This window comes from Peromyscus leucopus, chromosome 8a (genome assembly GCF_004664715.2).
Source record: "Peromyscus leucopus breed LL Stock chromosome 8a, UCI_PerLeu_2.1, whole genome shotgun sequence".
In the NCBI taxonomy this organism is placed as follows: Eukaryota; Metazoa; Chordata; class Mammalia; order Rodentia; family Cricetidae; genus Peromyscus; species Peromyscus leucopus.
The window spans coordinates 32033007-32052497 of NC_051085.1; the positions used below are offsets into that span (position 1 = coordinate 32033007).

General features: G+C 36.6%; 1 protein-coding gene across 4 annotated transcripts in view; it reads right to left on the minus strand.

Annotated features, from left to right (window-relative positions):
* The window catches only part of Stxbp5 (syntaxin binding protein 5), a 136034-nt gene that overhangs the window by 57412 nt on the left and 59131 nt on the right, over window positions 1–19491 (minus strand). For all 4 annotated transcript variants that reach the window (XM_028861099.2, XM_028861092.2, XM_028861104.2 and 1 more), the window contains exons 9-14: window positions 15348–15426; window positions 6722–6876; window positions 5599–5671; window positions 988–1135; window positions 701–768; window positions 385–425 (exon numbers count right to left, since the gene is read on the minus strand). In XM_028861099.2, coding sequence (XP_028716932.1) covers window positions 385–425; window positions 701–768; window positions 988–1135; window positions 5599–5671; window positions 6722–6876; window positions 15348–15426 — 564 coding nt within the window. The remainder of the gene's footprint in view (window positions 1–384; window positions 426–700; window positions 769–987; window positions 1136–5598; window positions 5672–6721; window positions 6877–15347; window positions 15427–19491) is intronic.

Genomic DNA, 19491 nt, shown 5'->3' on the forward strand with positions numbered 1-19491 from the left:
AAGAGGGCACCAGATCTCATTACAGATGGCTGTGAGCCACCATGTGGTTCCTGGGAATTGAACTCAGGACCTCTGGAAGAGCAGTCAGTGCTTTTAACCTCTGAGCCATCTCTCCAGCCCCCTATTTTTGACTTCTAAAGAGAAGTTCTGGAGAAATTTGAAAAAAAACTAGAACACTGTTGAGAATTATTATTTGGCTTACTAATAACATTAAAATATCTGGATTCTTCAAAATTCCCAACTCACACATTTGATAAGCCAATAAACTGTGCTGATCATCTAGTACTTTCAAATCTAATGTGGTTTATACAATTATTTAAAACTTCATATATAAGGGCAATAGCAAGGAAACATGACAAACAGCTGAATATTCAAAGCTCTTACTTGCAGAAGCATCCCAGAACTTAACTGACCCATCAGCATGCCTAGGACAAACAAAAGAGAGAAAAATATGATGAAAAAGGAAAAGGAAAAAAAAACAAAACGGTTACATCGTATTGTTACTTGTCAGCAAACTCATTCACAAAGATGAGCAAAAGGCAAAAATCACTGTAAGCCATCAAGTTCTCATCAATAACTCACTTCTCAAGTTGTAACACAGAGGAAAGCTTTACTTACCAAGTGAGTTAAAATTCAAATTGTCGTAAGTAAGTATATTAGCTATTAATGATTTAATTGGCAAAAATATATGTTTACTTACCCTGTAATAATTATTTCTGGGTAACTTTGAGCACCCAAGCCCCAATTACCTCCATTGATAGGCCATTCCTATAAAAAAATTGAAAATACATATTATGTATAGTAGATATGCAGTATACAGTGTATAAGTATATTACATAGGTATGAACACAGTACAGAATTTACTTGTAAAAATGATTTCCAAAAGTTAACAATGTTAGCAGCAGCTCAAGGTGACAAATTCAAAATAATAATAATAATAATAATAATAATAATAAGTTACATTAAACAATGAACTCAGTTCGGTACCTTTTTGCTGTAGCCTTGACGTTTCTGCCTAGCTCCAACAGAATAAAGTGCAGGAATGAGGTCCACGGGACAATCAGCAAAATATTCACAACATGTAACAGGGGACTCGTGTATACTCAAAGGGTAGGGATTCTCAAATATAGGGTATCTTGAACAATAGGAAAAAGAAAACCACATTAATACACTGCAACCTGTGATTAACACAACCATGAAGGCATTAGTACACATTCTAGGATTACATTATTCTATGTAAATATGTAAAATAATTGAAGACTTTTATTACAGAAGATGCTCTCTTACCTCCAATAAACACAAAGGTTGCACCTATATCACTGCTACACGAAAAACTGCATGCACATACATATTTGTCTCATGTGCTTCTCACACCTAATTTATGATCCATTCTCTTGACAAAACAAAGGCTTAACTTGTCAGCTAGGAAGAGGCTGAAGCAGAACTGAAGCTGCTGGGAAATCAATGATTTCTCAGCATCATGGTATCAAATACCTCACCCTTCTGCTGGCACAGCTACCTTAAATTCCAATTCTTTTTTTTTTTTCCTCCATCAATGTGATACCTCATCCAATATTAAAGAAAGCTGTTTTGTGTGATGATTAATCACAAACATAACCCAAATGGAGGGACTAACGGGTGGAGCCCATCTCTGGGTCTATCTGAGGACATTTCCAGAGAGGACTAGTTAAAGGTGGAAGACTCACTCTGATGGGTTAGTGCCATCTCACGAGGCTGGCGCCCCAGGCGGAAGGGGCAGGGGGACCTGCTGGCCCCGGCACACTTCCCTGCCCTCTGGCTGCTGGGAGTTTGTGAGACTGACGACCCTGCAGTAGGACTTTCTTCCTGCAGAGGTAAGGTGGTGTCCTCACCAATGTAAGCCCAGAGCAATGCAGAGGTAAGGTGGTGTCCTCACCAATGTAAGCCCACAGCAATGCAAAGGTAAGGTGGTGTCCTCACCAATGTAAGCCCACAGCAATGCAAAGGTAAGGTGGTGTCCTCACCAATGTAAGCCCACAGCAATGCAAAGGTAAGGTGATGTCCTCACCAATGTAAGCCCACAGCAATGCAAAGGTAAAGTGGTGTCCTCACCAATGTAAGCCCACAGCAATGGACCAGAACCTCTCAAACAGTGGGCAACAATAAATACTTCCTCTCTGAAAAGTTTTCTCTCAGGCAGCTTGTCACACTGGCGAAAAGCTAAGGTATTTTAGTCCATAATTACCTAAATTATAATTTTACTTTTCATGGATTTTAAGATATGGAGTCAGACACACTGCAGCTGAGCCATGAGGTTCTCTTGTTTTCTAGTTACGTAATTAATTTATCAAGATAAGCAAAACATGCTTTAAATCATAAAATTAAAGTACAATTCTACCTAAACACATAGTAATATGTTCAAAACTAAAAACATAATAATGTTGCTTAGAATGAGACTAGTTACTTTAAAATATCTGAAAAAAACAACAAACCCAGAAACAAACTGAGACACTTAAAAGGTACAAAATGGCTATTCAGTATGTATTAGATTTATTAATTTGCCTACTGCTAATAATACTAAAAAATAAGCGGTATTTCAGGAAAAAAAGTTTACAAACTATAAAATGAGCCCGACCATCTCTATCTTTATTCCCAAACAAAAGATGAAACACACACACAAAAGTAGGAGTAATATATAATTAGCCTTCTTCTCTTCATAATAAATCTTTTCCTTAGCTGTAAGGATCTGGTATTTTACATATTTAACTGACAGTTCAACAAAAATAAAACATCTTATCCCATGTGATTTGAATCGTATTTGAATAGTATTTCTTGACTTAATCATATCTCAGTACAGAGCACATGCAACAAATTCCATTATTAAAACAACTTATCTAATAGATGAAAAAATATATTAATAACATATTTTTCTAGGGCTATCAAACAGAATTATTTTCAAATGGTCTGTTATTTTAAAAATAAAATAAAATAAACTTACTAATAATTAATATAAGTAACAGATACTAAGCTGAAATTCAGTCAGGATTTAATGTCTTAAAAAATAATCAGGCAAAGCCGGGCGTTGGTGGGGCACACCTTTAATCCCAGCACTCGGGAGGCAGAGCCAGGCGGATCTCTGTGAGTTCGAGGCCAGCCTGGGCTACCAAGTGAGCTCCAGGAAAGGCGCAAAGCTACACAGAGAAACCCTGTCTCGAAAAACCAAAAAAAAAAAAATAATAATAATAATAATCAGGCAAGCAGCACCACTCACATACATTAGGTTTCCAACCTTATTACTATCCACATCTAGAGAAGCCTTTACTTGGAAAACTGTCCTGTACACTGCAGATGTTTGAAGTATATTTATCTTTTATCCACTAGATGCCAGTAGTCTTCCACCTAAAAAACTATCTATCCAGACACTGCCAAATAATCCCCGGGGGCAAAACCACCTTAGCCCCAGGGTGACTGGGAATGATGAATGAGTAAACTCAAAGGAAGCTTTGCTCAATGATTATCTTTTCAGGAGAAAATAAGTAATATGGTGATTCCATTCACAGCACTGACTATCACTGATAACAGGTATAAATATAGCAAATGCCCGAAGTTGTTACAAAGAGCTGAGATGGGGTTGGGGGATTTACATATCTGTAAAGAGTCTAGGAAAGCCATAAAGCACGTGGTGAAAAGTGTGTGGATTCTACCGACAGTGAAATAAGTGGAGGGTCCCAGGGGCCAAAAGTTGTGTAAGAGAAGGTATGCAATTTGAGGTCTGGTAATCATCAAGCTGCTATCCCCTAAATTAAGGCCACTGTGGGAGGACAGGGAGAGAGCAAGTGAGAAACAGCACCGCAGTCTTTTCAAGTTAGCAGAGCGAGCAGTTAAGGTAATAATAGCAAGCAATGGTTTAAATCAGAGTAATAAGGGCATGATGTAGGTTACAATTAGTCTGACAGGGATCTGCATAATACATCACAACAGACTGAACAGAAGGAGTGAGACTAAAAAGTTCATCAGAGGTGAACTATGGTGGGTCCATTTTGGACAGGCTTCTTGTGTATGATTTTAGCATATACAAGTATGAAGCTGAAAGGCAAAAAAATTCTAGAAACTCTGAGTTAAGTAACAAGAAAATCATAAATCATTGAACATGGAGAAGGTGAATTGGGGCCTACATGGAACCTTCACCCTACATTCTAGTGTCTTTGGTACAGGAAGGTACTCTTCAGGCTACCCAAAGGAAAACACAAACACCAACCTAGCCACAAAACTTTTGATCTACAATCTGTCTTGCCTGTAAAATATGCTAAGGCAATGGTGGCACAAAGCTTGTGGGAGTAACCAACCATATCTGATCTGACTTAAGGCCCACCACACAAAATGGAACTCATACGCAATGTTGCTAGGGTGACCAAGAACCAGAAACTAGACAGCCCAAGGACCTAGGTTAAAATCAAATAATACTGGTCTAAAAAAAAAAAAGTAGCAATAAAATGACTCCTAATAACATTCTGCTATACTCATAGATCAGTGCCTTGCTCAGCCATTATCAGAGAAGCTTCCTCTCATAGTAGATCAGAACAAATACAGAGACACATAGCAGATATTATGTAAAAAGTAAGAAACCATGGAACACTCAGCCCTAAATGGGTTGTCTCCCATGAACCCCTCCCCTCAAGTCTCAGGGAACCCCATGGAAGAAGAGGCAGAAAGAGTTAAAAGGTAGAAGGGATAGAGGACCCCAAGGAAACCAGGCCCTCTAAGTCAACAGGGCGGATGGACAGATGGTGTAGGCGCACAGGGCCTGCGCAGGTCTGTACCTGACGACATCCCAGAGCAGAAAGGAGAAATGGACACGTGTCCCCACCACTAACATAGAAGCCATCCATCTCCACTTGCTAACCACCTGCAAATGAGTCCTCAGTATCACGGGAGGGTCCTTATCTCATAATGACTGTCAGACTTTTCCTTTTTCATTTGTTTGTATTTATTAACTTTACCTTATTATTTTTAATTCTTATTTTATTTGTATATAATTTTTTCCTTTTCTGTTTTTACCCTATAGATTCTTTGTGAATATATTATGGATTTCAGTTTAGTGTTTTTGATGGGATTCCTGAGTGTTGATGAGTGGGTCTGTGTCTTCTGCCTTCTCTTGGGCTCTTTTCCTTCTGTTTGTTTTGTCCAATTTTAATGTGTTAGATTTTGTTTTATCTTATTACATTCTATTATTTCCCTTAGGAAACTGTTTAATTTTTAGTGAGAGACAGAAAGGAGGTAGATGTGGATGGGAGGGGAGGTAGGGAGAGAGTGAAAAGCAGAGGGACAAGAAACTGTAATGAGGATATATTAAGTAAGGAAAAAATAGATTTTCAATAAAAGGAAAAAAGAAACAAAATTATAATCAATATAATATATCAATATTAATATCAGTATAATCATTATAATAAATAAATTTGATTATGAAAATGTGGTTCTGGAGCATTAAAAGGAGATCATTAATATCAATGTGAAGTTTTCTAAGGACTGTAATAGCTAATGACATGCTAACAGAGATTCTTGTGTTTTTTTTTTAAATCCCCCCACATAGTAATGGAATTGCTCACCCAGTGTTCTTACCCATTTTGTGCAAGGTCTATCAGTACCAAATCCTTTTCCAGAAGAACAACCACAGCATATGGTTCTTGAAAATCTGGAATATGAGAACAATGCATGATCAGTTGCTTTACAGATGCAAGAGGGCAGCCACAAGATAAGGACATCCCTTACTTCCTCTTCTTGTTCCAGTTTCTAAGTGTTTAGCATTCTGATGAGTCCAGGGTGGTTCATATAATATGTATAGCTTGAATGAGATAAACATACAACATAATCCATTCAAAATTCTTAGGTATTTGTAAAGATGAGTAAGACAAGAACTTCAAAGAAACATCTGTGATATTACATATTCCAGGGGTGTGGCAAAGACATCAAAACTGCAACTTAATCCAGACCAATTCCTATAGAATCTCAGAATAAACTGATAGAGTTCTGTTATTGTTTTCAAATGTTAATATGTGTCTGTTAATAACTACAAAATGCATTGCATCTTTAAACTTCAAAGAGATCCAAATGAAATGAGAAGATGGACATTTGAATTCATCCTCTGAATTAACTTGTCTATGCTCTGGTGCCCCTAGCTGCCTGACCGGCACTAGTGTGACTCTGCCATGAAGGAATCTCTGAGAAATGACTAACATTCAATGTGGTAATCTTAACAAAGCGGTTACTCTGAATGGCTGGGCCAGCCTAAACCTACCAGATGAAGGCCTTAAGGGCAAAGACAGCTTTCCCTCAAAGACATAATGCTGGGTGAGGGTTAAACCCACAATTCCTTCCCGAGAGTCCCAAACCAGGACTTGAACACACTCTAGAATTTTTAGACTGTTAGTCCCCAAGTCCTTCATATATACCACATAACTCTATTTCTCTGGAGAAATATAGCTAATTTGATATACTACTGTTTCACAGAATTTAAAATATTAAATATGGGCAGTGTCTTTCTTTGAAAGGTATTTAATATTAAATGTACAATACAGAAAAGGTAGAGTGTACTGGAAAAAAAACCCTAACAGCTGAAATAAAATCGGCCATGTTTAACAGCAGGAACTCTTCCCTTGAAGCATTAAGACAACAGTATATGGAAACTACTTAGGACAGCAGACATCTTTGTTGAACATTAATATTTATGGAGAGTGAGCCTTACCGTTCGGGTATGGTGTTTCACAGAGTGTGAGAAAATCAACAATTGAATAGTCCATTTCTAGCACAGCCGTGCTTTTCCCATGCATCACTGTTAAGCAAGGCCTCCTTCCCACAGTATCATATGACAGGCCTCCTGACAAAATAATAAAAGGTTCCCTGGAAATAACAAATAGTATGGATTACAAATATTGGAGTGGACACTGTTTTTACTGCTGTATCATATGGGTATTTCAATGACAGTATCTTCTAAAAAAAAATTTAGATCACATAATGAAAGAATTGTATATGGAATTTTTAATGTGATTAAGCTCAAACCTAGTTTGCTGAAGAAGATTAAATTACAATAAAAATGAGCATGATCTATTTGCTTATTTCCTATGGACAGCTGTCATAGAGTCTTCTCTCAGTTTGTGTGTGACTTCTACCTTAGTCCTAACAAGGTTTCTCAACAAACGTTCCCCCAGAAAGCCTTACAGCTTCAGATAGCTACGCTACAAAACACACTACTTTTTCAAGAATACATCAAGAACTGGACTAGCTTTAAACCACTCAACAGCTGGAAAAAGAGTCATTCAAGATTTCCCACAGGCCTTAATGTTTCCTAAGAAACCTCCTAGATAAACATTGACGTCTTCACTCCCATCACGCCCTTACGGGCTGCCACTTGCCCCGTAATACTTACATTTCCAATACCACAACACCGGATACCATATGGTCATGATGAAAACTATATGACTTATCTAGAGTCTAGAATCTAGACCTAGGTTTTAAAAGCAGCACCAAAATAGCTTTTCATATATCACAATATGGTATATTTATCTTTGGCTTAATTTGATATTTGTTTGCATGAAGTCATTTAATGTGTAGCATGCAAATTATTTAAAGTTGTCTACATGATTTTTAAAAATCTCTTCATTTATGCTTTAGAATTTTTCTAAAATATTTTATTTTCAATTAAAGGTATATCATCTGTGGGAATGTGCAGTGAGTGCAGGTCCCTGGAGAGGCCAGAATAGGATGCCATATTCCCCAGAGCTCTATAGGCAGTTGTAAGCTGTCTGATGTGGGTGATAGGAACCACACTTGTATCCTCTGTAAGAAGAGTATGGTCTCTAAATTGTTACTCTGTACCTCCAGCCTTTCATTCATAATGTTTTAGTTTTAAAGAAAAAAATGTTTACATTAAGCCCTGTATACTTATTTTTCATGATGGCATCCTACTTTGTTCACGTTTGTGGAGTTTTTAAGTCTTCATATCTACCATAAGTAGCACACAATGACAGGCAATGATAACAGGGCCAGGTCTTGGGCTCAAGTACCAACATTTACATCTCTGCTCTGAACTCCTGCATGCTGGATTCCACATCTATGCACGGAGACCTAAGCCTCAGACAATTCATAACCAAGCAGTGCCTGGTTCAGAGAACCCTAAGTAAGAGTTATCTATTATAACTGCTGATGCCATCAAATCATTACAATTGTCCACTGTGATAGTTCCCTTTTGGAGCGTGCACCAAAATACATACATAAATAATACAAAAATAAAAATGAAAATTATTTTTATATAAAACAAGAATAAATATTGTTGAGATTTAGTTAGTTAGATTAGCAGTTAGTTAGATACCTTATAAGTAAATAAAAGTATTGGAGCAAATAATGAAATTTTTCTTACTGAGGTACCTTATTTAAAATATAGAAAATGTGGGGGAATGAAAAGTGTGTGTGTGTGTGTCTCCAAGTGTATTAATATTGTGAAAATACACCCTCATGCATCTACCTTCCTTGTTCGCTCTATTTTTCTACAGCATTTATGATTTAAAATGAATTTATTTTGCCCATTGTCTGTCCCAACAAAATAAACCTTCCATGAAGTGTTTTTTAATCTGTGTTGTTCATTGCTCTATCTAAAACAGTTTCTTGAACAGTGTCCATCACACTAGAAAAATGTTATAGTGTCCTTCAAATGAATTAATAAAGTATATGTTTCATGACCATTTTTAACATGTTCTTTATATTTATCATTAAGATGATTTGGATAGTATTATTTTTCTGGCTAAATTCCAAAACTCGTTTCAAAGACTTATCTTGAGTAAAACCACACTCCTATAGCCATTGTTTCAAACTCCAGTCATTGTATGGTTATGATCATATTGAGCAGAAACTTTTTATTTTTCTTGTACTTTTTATCACATAAAATGAATAAAAACAAATTTATCTTTTTGCTACTTTGCCTTTACTATAACTTACAACTAAACTGAAAATAGTTAAAGAGTTCACTATTTAATAAATATTTCTTAGATGTCTACAGAGTGGGATCCCTGGGTAGTTTTATAAGTGGTATTTCAAGGATGGTAGGGAAGTATAAATTTACATGCAACCAAGTTTCAAAACAAACAAACAAACAATGACATCAGCACCACAGCTATGAGCAGAGGACAGCTGAACTAGACTCCAATGTCCAAAGCCACCTGTGAATACCAATTGAGCTAAGCAACCAGTTCACAGTCTTAAATAACACGATGGCAATTGGTGGGATTTTCCTCATGAGAGAACTGATTTTCTCTCTCTCTCTCTTTTTTTTTTTGTTCTGTGACTTTGCAATATCTATTTCTTTCCTAAAAACAAAAGGAAGCTGGGTGGTGTTGGTGTTGGTGGCACACACATTTAATCCCAGCACTCAGAAGGCAGTGGCAGATGGATCTCTGTGAGTTCGAGGCCAGCCTGGTCTACAGAGCGAGATCCAGGACAGGCACCAAAACTACCCAGGGAAACCCTATCTCAAAAAAAAAAAAAAAAGTCAAAAAAAAAGGAAAAGAATGATGTCAAAACAAAACAAAACAAAAAAAAAAAAACAAGAAACCAAACAGTTGAAGAGAATGCCGACTGACTCAACACTAAGCCGTTTCCTGTTTCACTGTAAGCTTGCTAAACCTAGCAGTAACGCCTTTCACATTACATGCCGTTTCTCTCTTTGTAATGTGGCTACCAAGAAACTCGCACCCAACTTATGAAACTCCAGTAAGTTCCTTATATCCAAAGCTTAAGGAGAAAATATTAACAGTTTATCAGGATAAATTAGTCATGTACAATAAGTTTCAAGGATTTAACGCTACATACCAAAATCTGTAACATTTCAAAGTTGTACCTGGCATTTGGATTTCAAAAAGTTCTAATGAGCTAAATTATTTCTAGGTAATCTATGAATTGTGGAGGTGAAGAAGATTTGATATTTCTTAAATGAGAAAGCTAAGCTTTCTGATGTTATTGAAGAGTTCTAGAGGTGACATAACTTTATTCTATGACTTTAAGAAGAATGTTAGTGTCGTCTCTTAATGGCATTGGAGGTCAAGCAGAACTTCATTTAGTAGCTATCTAAGTCCTCTGCAGACCTTCTAATTTGACTGGACATCATTTGGTGCACATGCTTTCTTCATTTTATAAACTGCTCCAACCCAGCCTGGAGGTAGCTTTAGGGTAAGCTGTGTGCCCATAAGAAGCTGTCGTCACTAAATGAACCAACTTTATTCATCCAAAAAGCTCCACATGTAAGTGAGTCACCTACTGCAGTTCCAGGATAGCAGCTATCTATTCACTGACTTGAATATTTCTGAGTATTTGTGCTTTGGGGGATAAACAAGTGCTCTCATGTCCAGTCTAGCCACACAGTTCACATACTGAAGAAATTAATAAGGTGGAGAGATGGGCTGGCTGTAAGAGTCAGGCCAAGCCACTAAAGTGATGACAGGCAAGGTGATACCAGATTGAGGAGAAACCAACTGTTCAGAGGAGTTAGTTTGGTGGGGAGAAGGAGGTACACACTGTCCATCCAAAATGACTACTGAAGACTAGGAAGATGACTCAGAGGTTAAAGACACTGGCTGCTCTTCATAGGACTTGGGTTCAGTTCTTAACACCTACATGGCAATTTAAAGCCAACTGTAACTCCAGTTCCAGAAGATCCAACACCTTCTGGCCTCTGTGGACACTGCATACACATGGTGCACTTATATACATGCAGGTAAAACACTCACACACAAATAAAATCGAAAACAAACAAGTACTGCAAAGATCAGCTTAGTTTGAAGAAACAAGGGCCATAACAACAGTCAAGGTGTCCATGGTGATGGGATGCAGGGCTCACTCTGTGCACTCTATTAGTGTCTATGGAACTGGCCACCACCTTTCCAAGCCACAATTCTTTAGGCTGTAGCCTTTATGAAATATTTGGAAAGTTATTAACTTTATTTGGTTAGCTCCTGTTTTAAAACAGTCCCGCCAATATTTCTACTCCCCCAAAAGCCTTTCTTGACTCATTCACTCTCAACAGGCAATCTTCCCCTACATGTTCCTAAGAACCTTCCCCACATTACTACCTGCATTTACTAGCATGAATTGCCAGAGTTTATCTATTTTCCCTCTGTAAGCTGTAATATTCTAGACCCTGGCTAAGTCACATATATATATATCTGAAATAGTTTTGTGAAAGGCATTTTCAATACAACTAAAGGATAGCATTCCTTTGACAATAACTCCCATGCTCTCCTTACCTGCCTGAGGCATGACTCCTTGGACTCATACACCAGAGCAAAGCATGCACAAGAAACAGAAGGCTCCAGTGAGCCTTCACATGCCTACTCTTTGAAAGCCAGGACCAACACTCACACTAAAGCTAAAGAAACTCAAGTAATTAGTCAAGTAGCAAATGACTCTTTGCCTTAAAAAAAAATTAGAAGCAAATAAATACCAGTCAGACTTTCCACTTGGCCATCTATTTGGGGGAAAACAAAAAGAAAAACTGCATTTGGATGTTTATAGACGTAATCAAATGTTACTTGGAGACGGTGTGAAGTGAGGCAGCTGTGTGAAGAGCATGCTATAACATTCTTATATTTTTTTCTAACAATTTTATGAAGTGGTCCTTATTAAGGTTCCTACTTTAAAGTTAATGAAATAGGCACAGAAAGCGTAGCTGGTACCTCAACTGAACAATGAGAATAGCAGAGGCAGGATGCAGACTAAGTGGTCTGCTTATATACACCCCTCCCGCTGTGCTGATGGACATGTTTTACCACAGCATGCTTCACCTTCTTATTGTTCAGAGAATCTTCAGCAGATCTGACAGCATTCTTGACTCCTGGCTTTTTAAAGATTAAAAAGAAGAAAAAAAAAAAACTTGTATGTATGTGTCTGTGTCTATGTGAGAGTAAGTCACATGTATGCAGGTATCCTTGGGGGCCAGAAGATGGTGTCAGAGACCCAGGTGTTTGTGAGTCAACACATAATACACATGAGTGCTGGGAACTAAACCAAAGTCCTCTGTAAGAGCTGTAGGTGCTCTTAAATGCTCAGTCATCTTTCTAGTCCCTTACTTCTTGCTTTTAATAAAAACTGGGTGTTTAATGAAGTAGTAACATATTTTAAATAAACTAATAATTAAATAAATTATTTCTTAATTTGCTCTATCTCTAACTTTCTTCCATCAAAAGAAGAATCCATGCTTTCTAGATCTAACAGCAATATCAAGAGTCCATACATAGCTATACTTTATATATACCTACCCATACCTGTATACCCATACCCATACATACCCATATTTACACTCTAACTCCTAACATTCAGCAACACTAAGCTAGGATCTGGAGAAATAGAAGACAGAGGCTGGGGATATAGCTCAGCAACAGAGAACTTACTTAGTATGCATAAGGCCACAGGTTCCACCCCTAACACAGAGGTGTATGGTAGGTGGGGATTTAAGGTGAGACAATTGTATTTCATGCCTCATGCTTTCATCAAATTTAATACTTAAAGGGGATACATACATTCAATATTGACATGTGTAAGTCCTAAAAAGAAAACTGTATCTCTCAAGAGGGTATTTCTGGAGACCCTATGGAATATTCCTTTACACTGTGTGAATGAATATATGTCACTGTGATTGGTTTAATAAGAAGCTGACTGGCCAATAGCTAGACAGGATAAGGTTAGGGAGAAGAGCCAAACTGAGAATGCTGGGGAGAAGAAGGGTCATGTCAGGAGTCTTGAGGAGACACAAAGAAAAGCAAGATGGGCATGCCATACTGAGAAAATGTACCAAGCCATGTGGTAAAGTATAGATAAGATATATGGGTTAATTTAAATGTAATAAGATATATGGGTTAATTTAAATGTAAGAGTTAGCTAGTAATAAGCCTGGGCTATTGGCCAAGCCTTTATAATTAATATTAAGCCTCTGTGGTACTTGGGAGTGGCTTGTGGGACAGAAGCTTCCACTTACAACCCTAAGCTAGCCAAGGAGGCTAATACTCTAAAAAGAGAAAAGGCTGAGCTAGAAGGAAGAGAGAAAGGTCCTTACTCCCAGAATGACTTCTAGGCAAGAGAAGAACAAGACCCCTGCATATGTGATGACAGCTCTCTCTGAAGACTCAGAGTTTGCAAACAGGAAATGAAACAGCACACTTGCTATGGACAGCACCAAGAGATGCTGCTGTGGGTGAGCAGGGGACGGTTTTAGTACTTAGAGCTAATCAAAGAAGAAAGCCATGGAGCACAGCAAAATAAAAACTTAATTTATTGAATTTCTTATCCAGGATAAAAAAAGAAATTTGAGGAGACAGTTAAAAGATGGCCCTACTAATCATATTAAATATTTTAAAAATTACCTACTAAAGAACAACATATCTTTTTAAAATCTTCATTTCAAATCTGTAACAAGAAAGCAGTGCTGCCATCTTGAGGAAACTGGGACTGTACCGGCAACACTATCATGAGAGAGAACTAACAGACGCACAGAAGACAGCGGCCTGGGCTTGCTCATGTTTTGCAATATTTAAAGAACTCACTGTTGTTGGGGGTTTTTGCTCTTTTGAGGAGCCTGCCACCTAGCTCCAAAATAAATCACACACAGAGGCTTATTCTTACTTATAAATGTTCGGCCTTAGCTTTGCTTGTTTCTTTCCCGCTTTCCTTAAATTATCCCATCTACCTTTTGACTCTGTGCTTTTCCTGTTCTCTTACTTCTATAAATCTTACTCTTTCCCCAGGGCTGGCTCCTGGAGTCCTCCTCCTTCTCTGGCTACTTCCTTTCCCTCCCATATTTCTATTTATTCTCTCTGCTTGCCAGCCCTGCCTATTTCTCTCTCCTGCCTTGCTATGGGCTGTTCAGCTCTTTATTATATGATCAGGTGTTTTAGACAGGCACAGTAACACAGCTTCACAGAGTTAAACCGATTCAACATAAACAAAAGTATCACATCTTAAAATAACATTCTACAACAACTCACTTTATGATGCATATAAATACAGACTTTTTTTGGTTTGTTTCCTTTTTAAATTTTCTGTTAGTGTTGCTTTAGCTATTCCTTTTCTTTTTTTTTCCTATTTTAATTCTTTTGTAAAAGGACAAATGTGACAAATAATAATTAATTAGTGGCTGAGGGTTTCCTAACACAAAAAGTTTAATGCACATACATGAACATCTCACTAAATTCATCATAGTCACCTATAGTACATTATGTAAAAATGAGAATATCTAAGCAAAAAGAAATCAAATAACTCTGTACCAAGGATTATATAGTGAGGGCTTCCAAGGTCAACTAAACAGATGTTCTTCTTCCTGGAATTCATTCAACTTATTATCTGTTTCTGAATCAACTCTAACAGTGTATTCCCACCAGATCTCACAGGAAGGCTAAGAATGATGAAGAAATAAATAAGACCAATTTTTTTTTTTTTTATTTTTTTTTGTCCAAAATATGTCCAGGGCCTTTTCTCACAAGGGGACAGAGCAAAGCCGAGTCAGGAGGACAGGTTAAAAAGGGAAAGAGGGCAGTTCTCACACCATGTTTATAAACTGAAATGTGTAAATAGATCAGCAGCATTAGAATTTCCTGTAGATTGAATCAAAACTGATTTCTGGACCTCAATGCACAGTTTCCTGATGCACTTTGAGAACCCTGCATTACACTACATAGTCTTACTCGTTAGTAAAGAACAGGAAGTTTTTAAAAACTCTTACAACAGAAATTAAAAAGATGCAGAATTTTCAAAGAAATACTTTAAATATATATATATATATAAATATATAATATATATTAGATTTATACTTTCAGTACAGCTTTTGATACATAAAATTAAGACATTTTGATTGTGGGAACCATCTAATTCTTATAACTATTTCATATGAGTATCAGTATTGTAGTATAATTGACAACCTTTTTAAAGTAGTAAGTGGCATTCATTTCTGTAACTGCCAAATATTATGAAATTTAATTTCTGAATATATGACTCTTAGTTAAAACATATAGGGTAGATTATATTTTAATTATTCCCCTCCATCACCTTTTCCACACTTTTTACATTAGCAAATAAATATTACTGTTTCCAAGGATCAACAGAAGATATTAATTATGTTGGGATGAAAAATAATTTACTTTCCAAGATGTAGAAATCAACTGTAAAAGCAAGAGCCTCAGGTAATTTATCCTAACTATGTATTTTATTAAATTATGAAAGCAGAAAACTTAAGACAGGGTAGCCTAGTCTAAAGTAGGGCTTCAAAATTCACTATACAGGTTCCAATGCTATTTGCATCACCTGTAACAATGAACACAACGATGAAGGAATCTTACCCAGATCTAGTCGTTTTGAACTCCACCTTGAGGATAGGCTTGCATGGCTCTGGTTTCTTCCCATCCTTTAATTGTTTTCCTAAAATATATTTTCCTGCATTAAATTCTACATTACTCTAAGTTCTTACATTGAAAATTTATAAAGTGAAAATGAAATATAATAAAACCCCCTTTTAGACAAATAACTCTTAACTTCATATATACATAGTTAAAAAGATGAAAATGAAATATAATGAAACTCACCAATGAATGTTTTAAAATAATTTTGAAAGAAGTATTTAGTATAAAATAACATTTTTTATAATGAAGTCAAATTACTGTGTGGAATATTGTCAAAAAGGCAAATAAATTGAATAACCTAATGTTTATGTGATTAAATCCTAAGAAAATGGCAGTCTTTCCAAATGTTAACTGTGGCTACTAGATAAACAACATAGAATTTCAACGTGCCTAGTGAATAAACATCTTAAAATAGCACAATTTGAAAAAAATAAATCTCTATCACATTTTCACCCAAGTACCACGGGCTGCAAAATTAAATTGTTAATAAATTCATTGACATTTCTTCTAAAGAAAATTCCATATATCTATTATGACAAAATCAGTATAAACCAGGCGATAGGTATAAATACCTTTCATTTAAAAACTATTGTTATTCATTATCTAAGTTTAGAGGTTCATGAAAGAAACAGAAAAAGAAAACACCCATCCTCCTCTTTTGAAAAAAGAAAGATTACTCCCAGTATCATTACCTTTCTTCTGACAAGTCATGGAAATTGGGGATGATCTTGAGGACCCTTGGAAACTCCCACCCAACACACTCTATGTTACAGCTCGAGCTTCGTGCCAGAACCATTACCACACTCTGTACCTTAGGTTTGCTCCTCCCTTTGCTTGTTGTTCAGTGTGTGTGTGTGTGTGTGTGTGTGTGTGTGTGTGTTCTATATTTCTGCAGTCAGTGTCTGGCATATATTGGATATCCAGTATATGTTTAATGAACGAGTCCTGAATTTTTCTTTGGGATTACTTCCTAGGTAAAGGACACATGAATAAAATGGTTTTCCAGAAAGTCTATGACCTATGACCTTTCACCAGCAGTCTAATAGAATGTCATGCTAAGGGCCAACTCCTCTTCAGGAAGACATACAAATAATACATATTTACTAAAGGGTACCAAAATAGATGAAAAAAAAAAACTGAACCAAAGAAGGTAAAAACTGACAGTCTAACAATAATATTTAGTAATAACAATAAGGACTTTAATGCCTCAGTTTCTAGAGGATACAGGATAAGTAAATGGAAGACCTACAAGGCACTGAAGCTTCCAACTTTAATTAGATTAAGAGACATGAACAAAGCACACCACCTAACCATTAGAATACACATTCTCCTAAAGTATTTCCAAACATTTAAAAATGAGAAACATGTCCAAAGCAGACCTCATTAGGCTATAATATAAATCTTAATAGTATTTAAAAGATAAATTCATACAAGGTAAGTCTCCAACCAAAAAAGAATGAAGTTAAAAATTAGCAGCAGGAAAAAAAATAATGGAGATACTACAAATATGGGAAAATTAAACAACATATTACTAAATAACCAGAATTAAAGAAATTCAGATAATACTTTGAGGTAAAACACTAAAACTGACCTTTAGCCCCTCTAAGAGAAGAGGAACAATCAAACCAGAGAGTCAGAGACAGAATTACAGAACAAGCGGGCTGGAAAGATGGTTCAGTGGTTAAGAGTACACTGTTCTCTCAGAGGATCTGAATTCAGGTCCCAGCACTCAACTCCAGCCCCAGGGGACTCTGTCTGACCTCTGCCTGAACTTCACTCATGTGCACAAATCCACACACAGACACAAACATATATACATAATTAAAAATAAAAATCTCTAAAACAGTCTATGGAATTATGTGCCAACAAATGAGATACCCAAGGGGAAAAAATGTAAAAGTCCTAGGAAGCCAAATACTGAAACTGACTGAAGAGGAAACAGACAATCTAAATAAAGTCTAGAACAAATGAAGAGATCTATAAATTAAAACTCAGAAACCAGGACTTGGTGTTTAGCTCAGAGACAGAGCACTTGTACTGTAAGTGCAACATTCTGGGTTCAAACCCCAGAACCTCTAGAAATAAATATGTAAGTAAAATCCCCATTAAAAAAAAAAAAAAAAAAAAAGCCCAGACTCAGATGGCTTCTCTGTTCACTTATGAAGGATAACCTTTCTGGAAAACAGTTTGAGAATATTTGTTAGAAATAGAAATAAAGGAAACTTTATTTTTCAGATATAGACACTGCATTTCTAAACGTTTACTGGGCAGACATGAAAGGACTGATTCTAAGGGCAGACGTACCAGGTCAGAACTGCACACCACGGCAGAAGAGGCCCGTGAGGCTGTCAGATCCCCTGAACTGGAGTCATGGGATTGGGAGCTGCTGAGTGGACTTTCCAGGCCCACACAGCTGCCAGTATTCAGAGGCCATTAGTAAATTTACTGAGCTTTTCTGAGACTAGGTTTGTACATCTCCTATAAAAATTGGCTAGGGACAAGACTCTTTTATCTCCTTTTCTTGCTCAATTGTCTTTTGAAATTGCTTAGACTGTATTTTAGCATTCAGTCTTACAACTTCTATTTTTATTCATTTGTGAGTTAAGTTTTTCTCCTTGGGTTAATCAATCTTCATGCACATTCTGTTTTCCCAACTTGAGCAGTTTAAATGATGGCATTGGCTCAGGCTAGTATTTATCTCTAATTCTAAAGTAACCAATTCCTAAAGCAAATTTAAAAAGGCCCTTGCTCTGATTTTATTAACTGAATATAAATTAAAGTGCTTATAAAATTAAAGTGTATATAAATATACAATAAATCACTGACTCACTAGATTTCACAACTAAGTATTATTTTACTTGAGTAAAAACACAGGCTAGTTCTTTAAACTCTGTAAACTGCCTTGACAAACCACTGAAAATATCTGATTAGTTATAAAACACAACTTAATAAATTACAACAATCCCACTCCACATCTTCTTTCTGCCTTGTCTTTCAGAATATTAGTTTCTTTAACTTCTTTGGTCACCCAGGTACAATGAGTTGGTCTAAGACCTACTGACTTTTTATTCCAGAATTTCATCATGCATATCTATTTTCCTTTCCAATACTGAAACTATCTTTATTTACTCTTAATATAATAGCTAACTAACCAGTAGCCCTGTCAGATTGACCTGATATATTACCACTAAAGTCATGTTTTTAAGATGTCAATTTTATGTGTACCACTGAAAAGTTTTGGACATGAGGTTCAAATTTTTTTTTTTTATTGTACTCTGATATATATCCTTTGTGGTGATATATTGTGTACCCTAATAAACTTGCTTGGGGATTGGAGGGCAGAGCCAGCCACTAGATTAGACATAGATGTCAGGCAGTGGTGGCACACACCCTTAATCCTATCACTTGGGAGACTGAGATCCATCTGGATCTTTGTGAGTTCAAGGCCACACTGAGAACAGAGCCAGGCATGGTGGCACACACGCCTTTAGGCACTTGAGATCTCATGCCTTTGCTTGGCAAGCACACACGGCTTTAATTCCAAGAAGTAATATGGCAGGACACAGAAAGGTATATAAGGCGTGAGGAAACAGGAACTCAGGCTCTTGAGAATGAGGATTTTGCAGCGGTAAGAATGTGGCTGGCTTGCTCTCTGATCTTTCAGTGTTCACCCCAATACCTGGCTCCATTTTTTTTTTGTTTTTTTTTTGTTTGTTTGTTTGCTTTTTTTTAAATATCAATAAGACCTTTTAAGATTCGTGTTACAATCCTTCATCACACATGGCTCTGTTTTCATTCCTGCTACTTGTCAAGACTTTACTCATGATAGACTAGTACTGATTTTCAATAATGCCCTGCTTTTTATGCTTTTGTTCCTTTATATGTTCTCACTAAAAGAATCTTTCACTAGTCTTTTGTACTTCATAATACCCCTCTTCTTCAAGGTCCAGCTTAAGTATCCCGAATTTGTTAACTATTCCTATTTATCTTCAGTCCCAGACACAGCCATGTAGCATTACGTATGCTGTTATCAACAACTATTAAAATGTTTGCAGTTATCAATTTACAAATCACTTAAAGTACT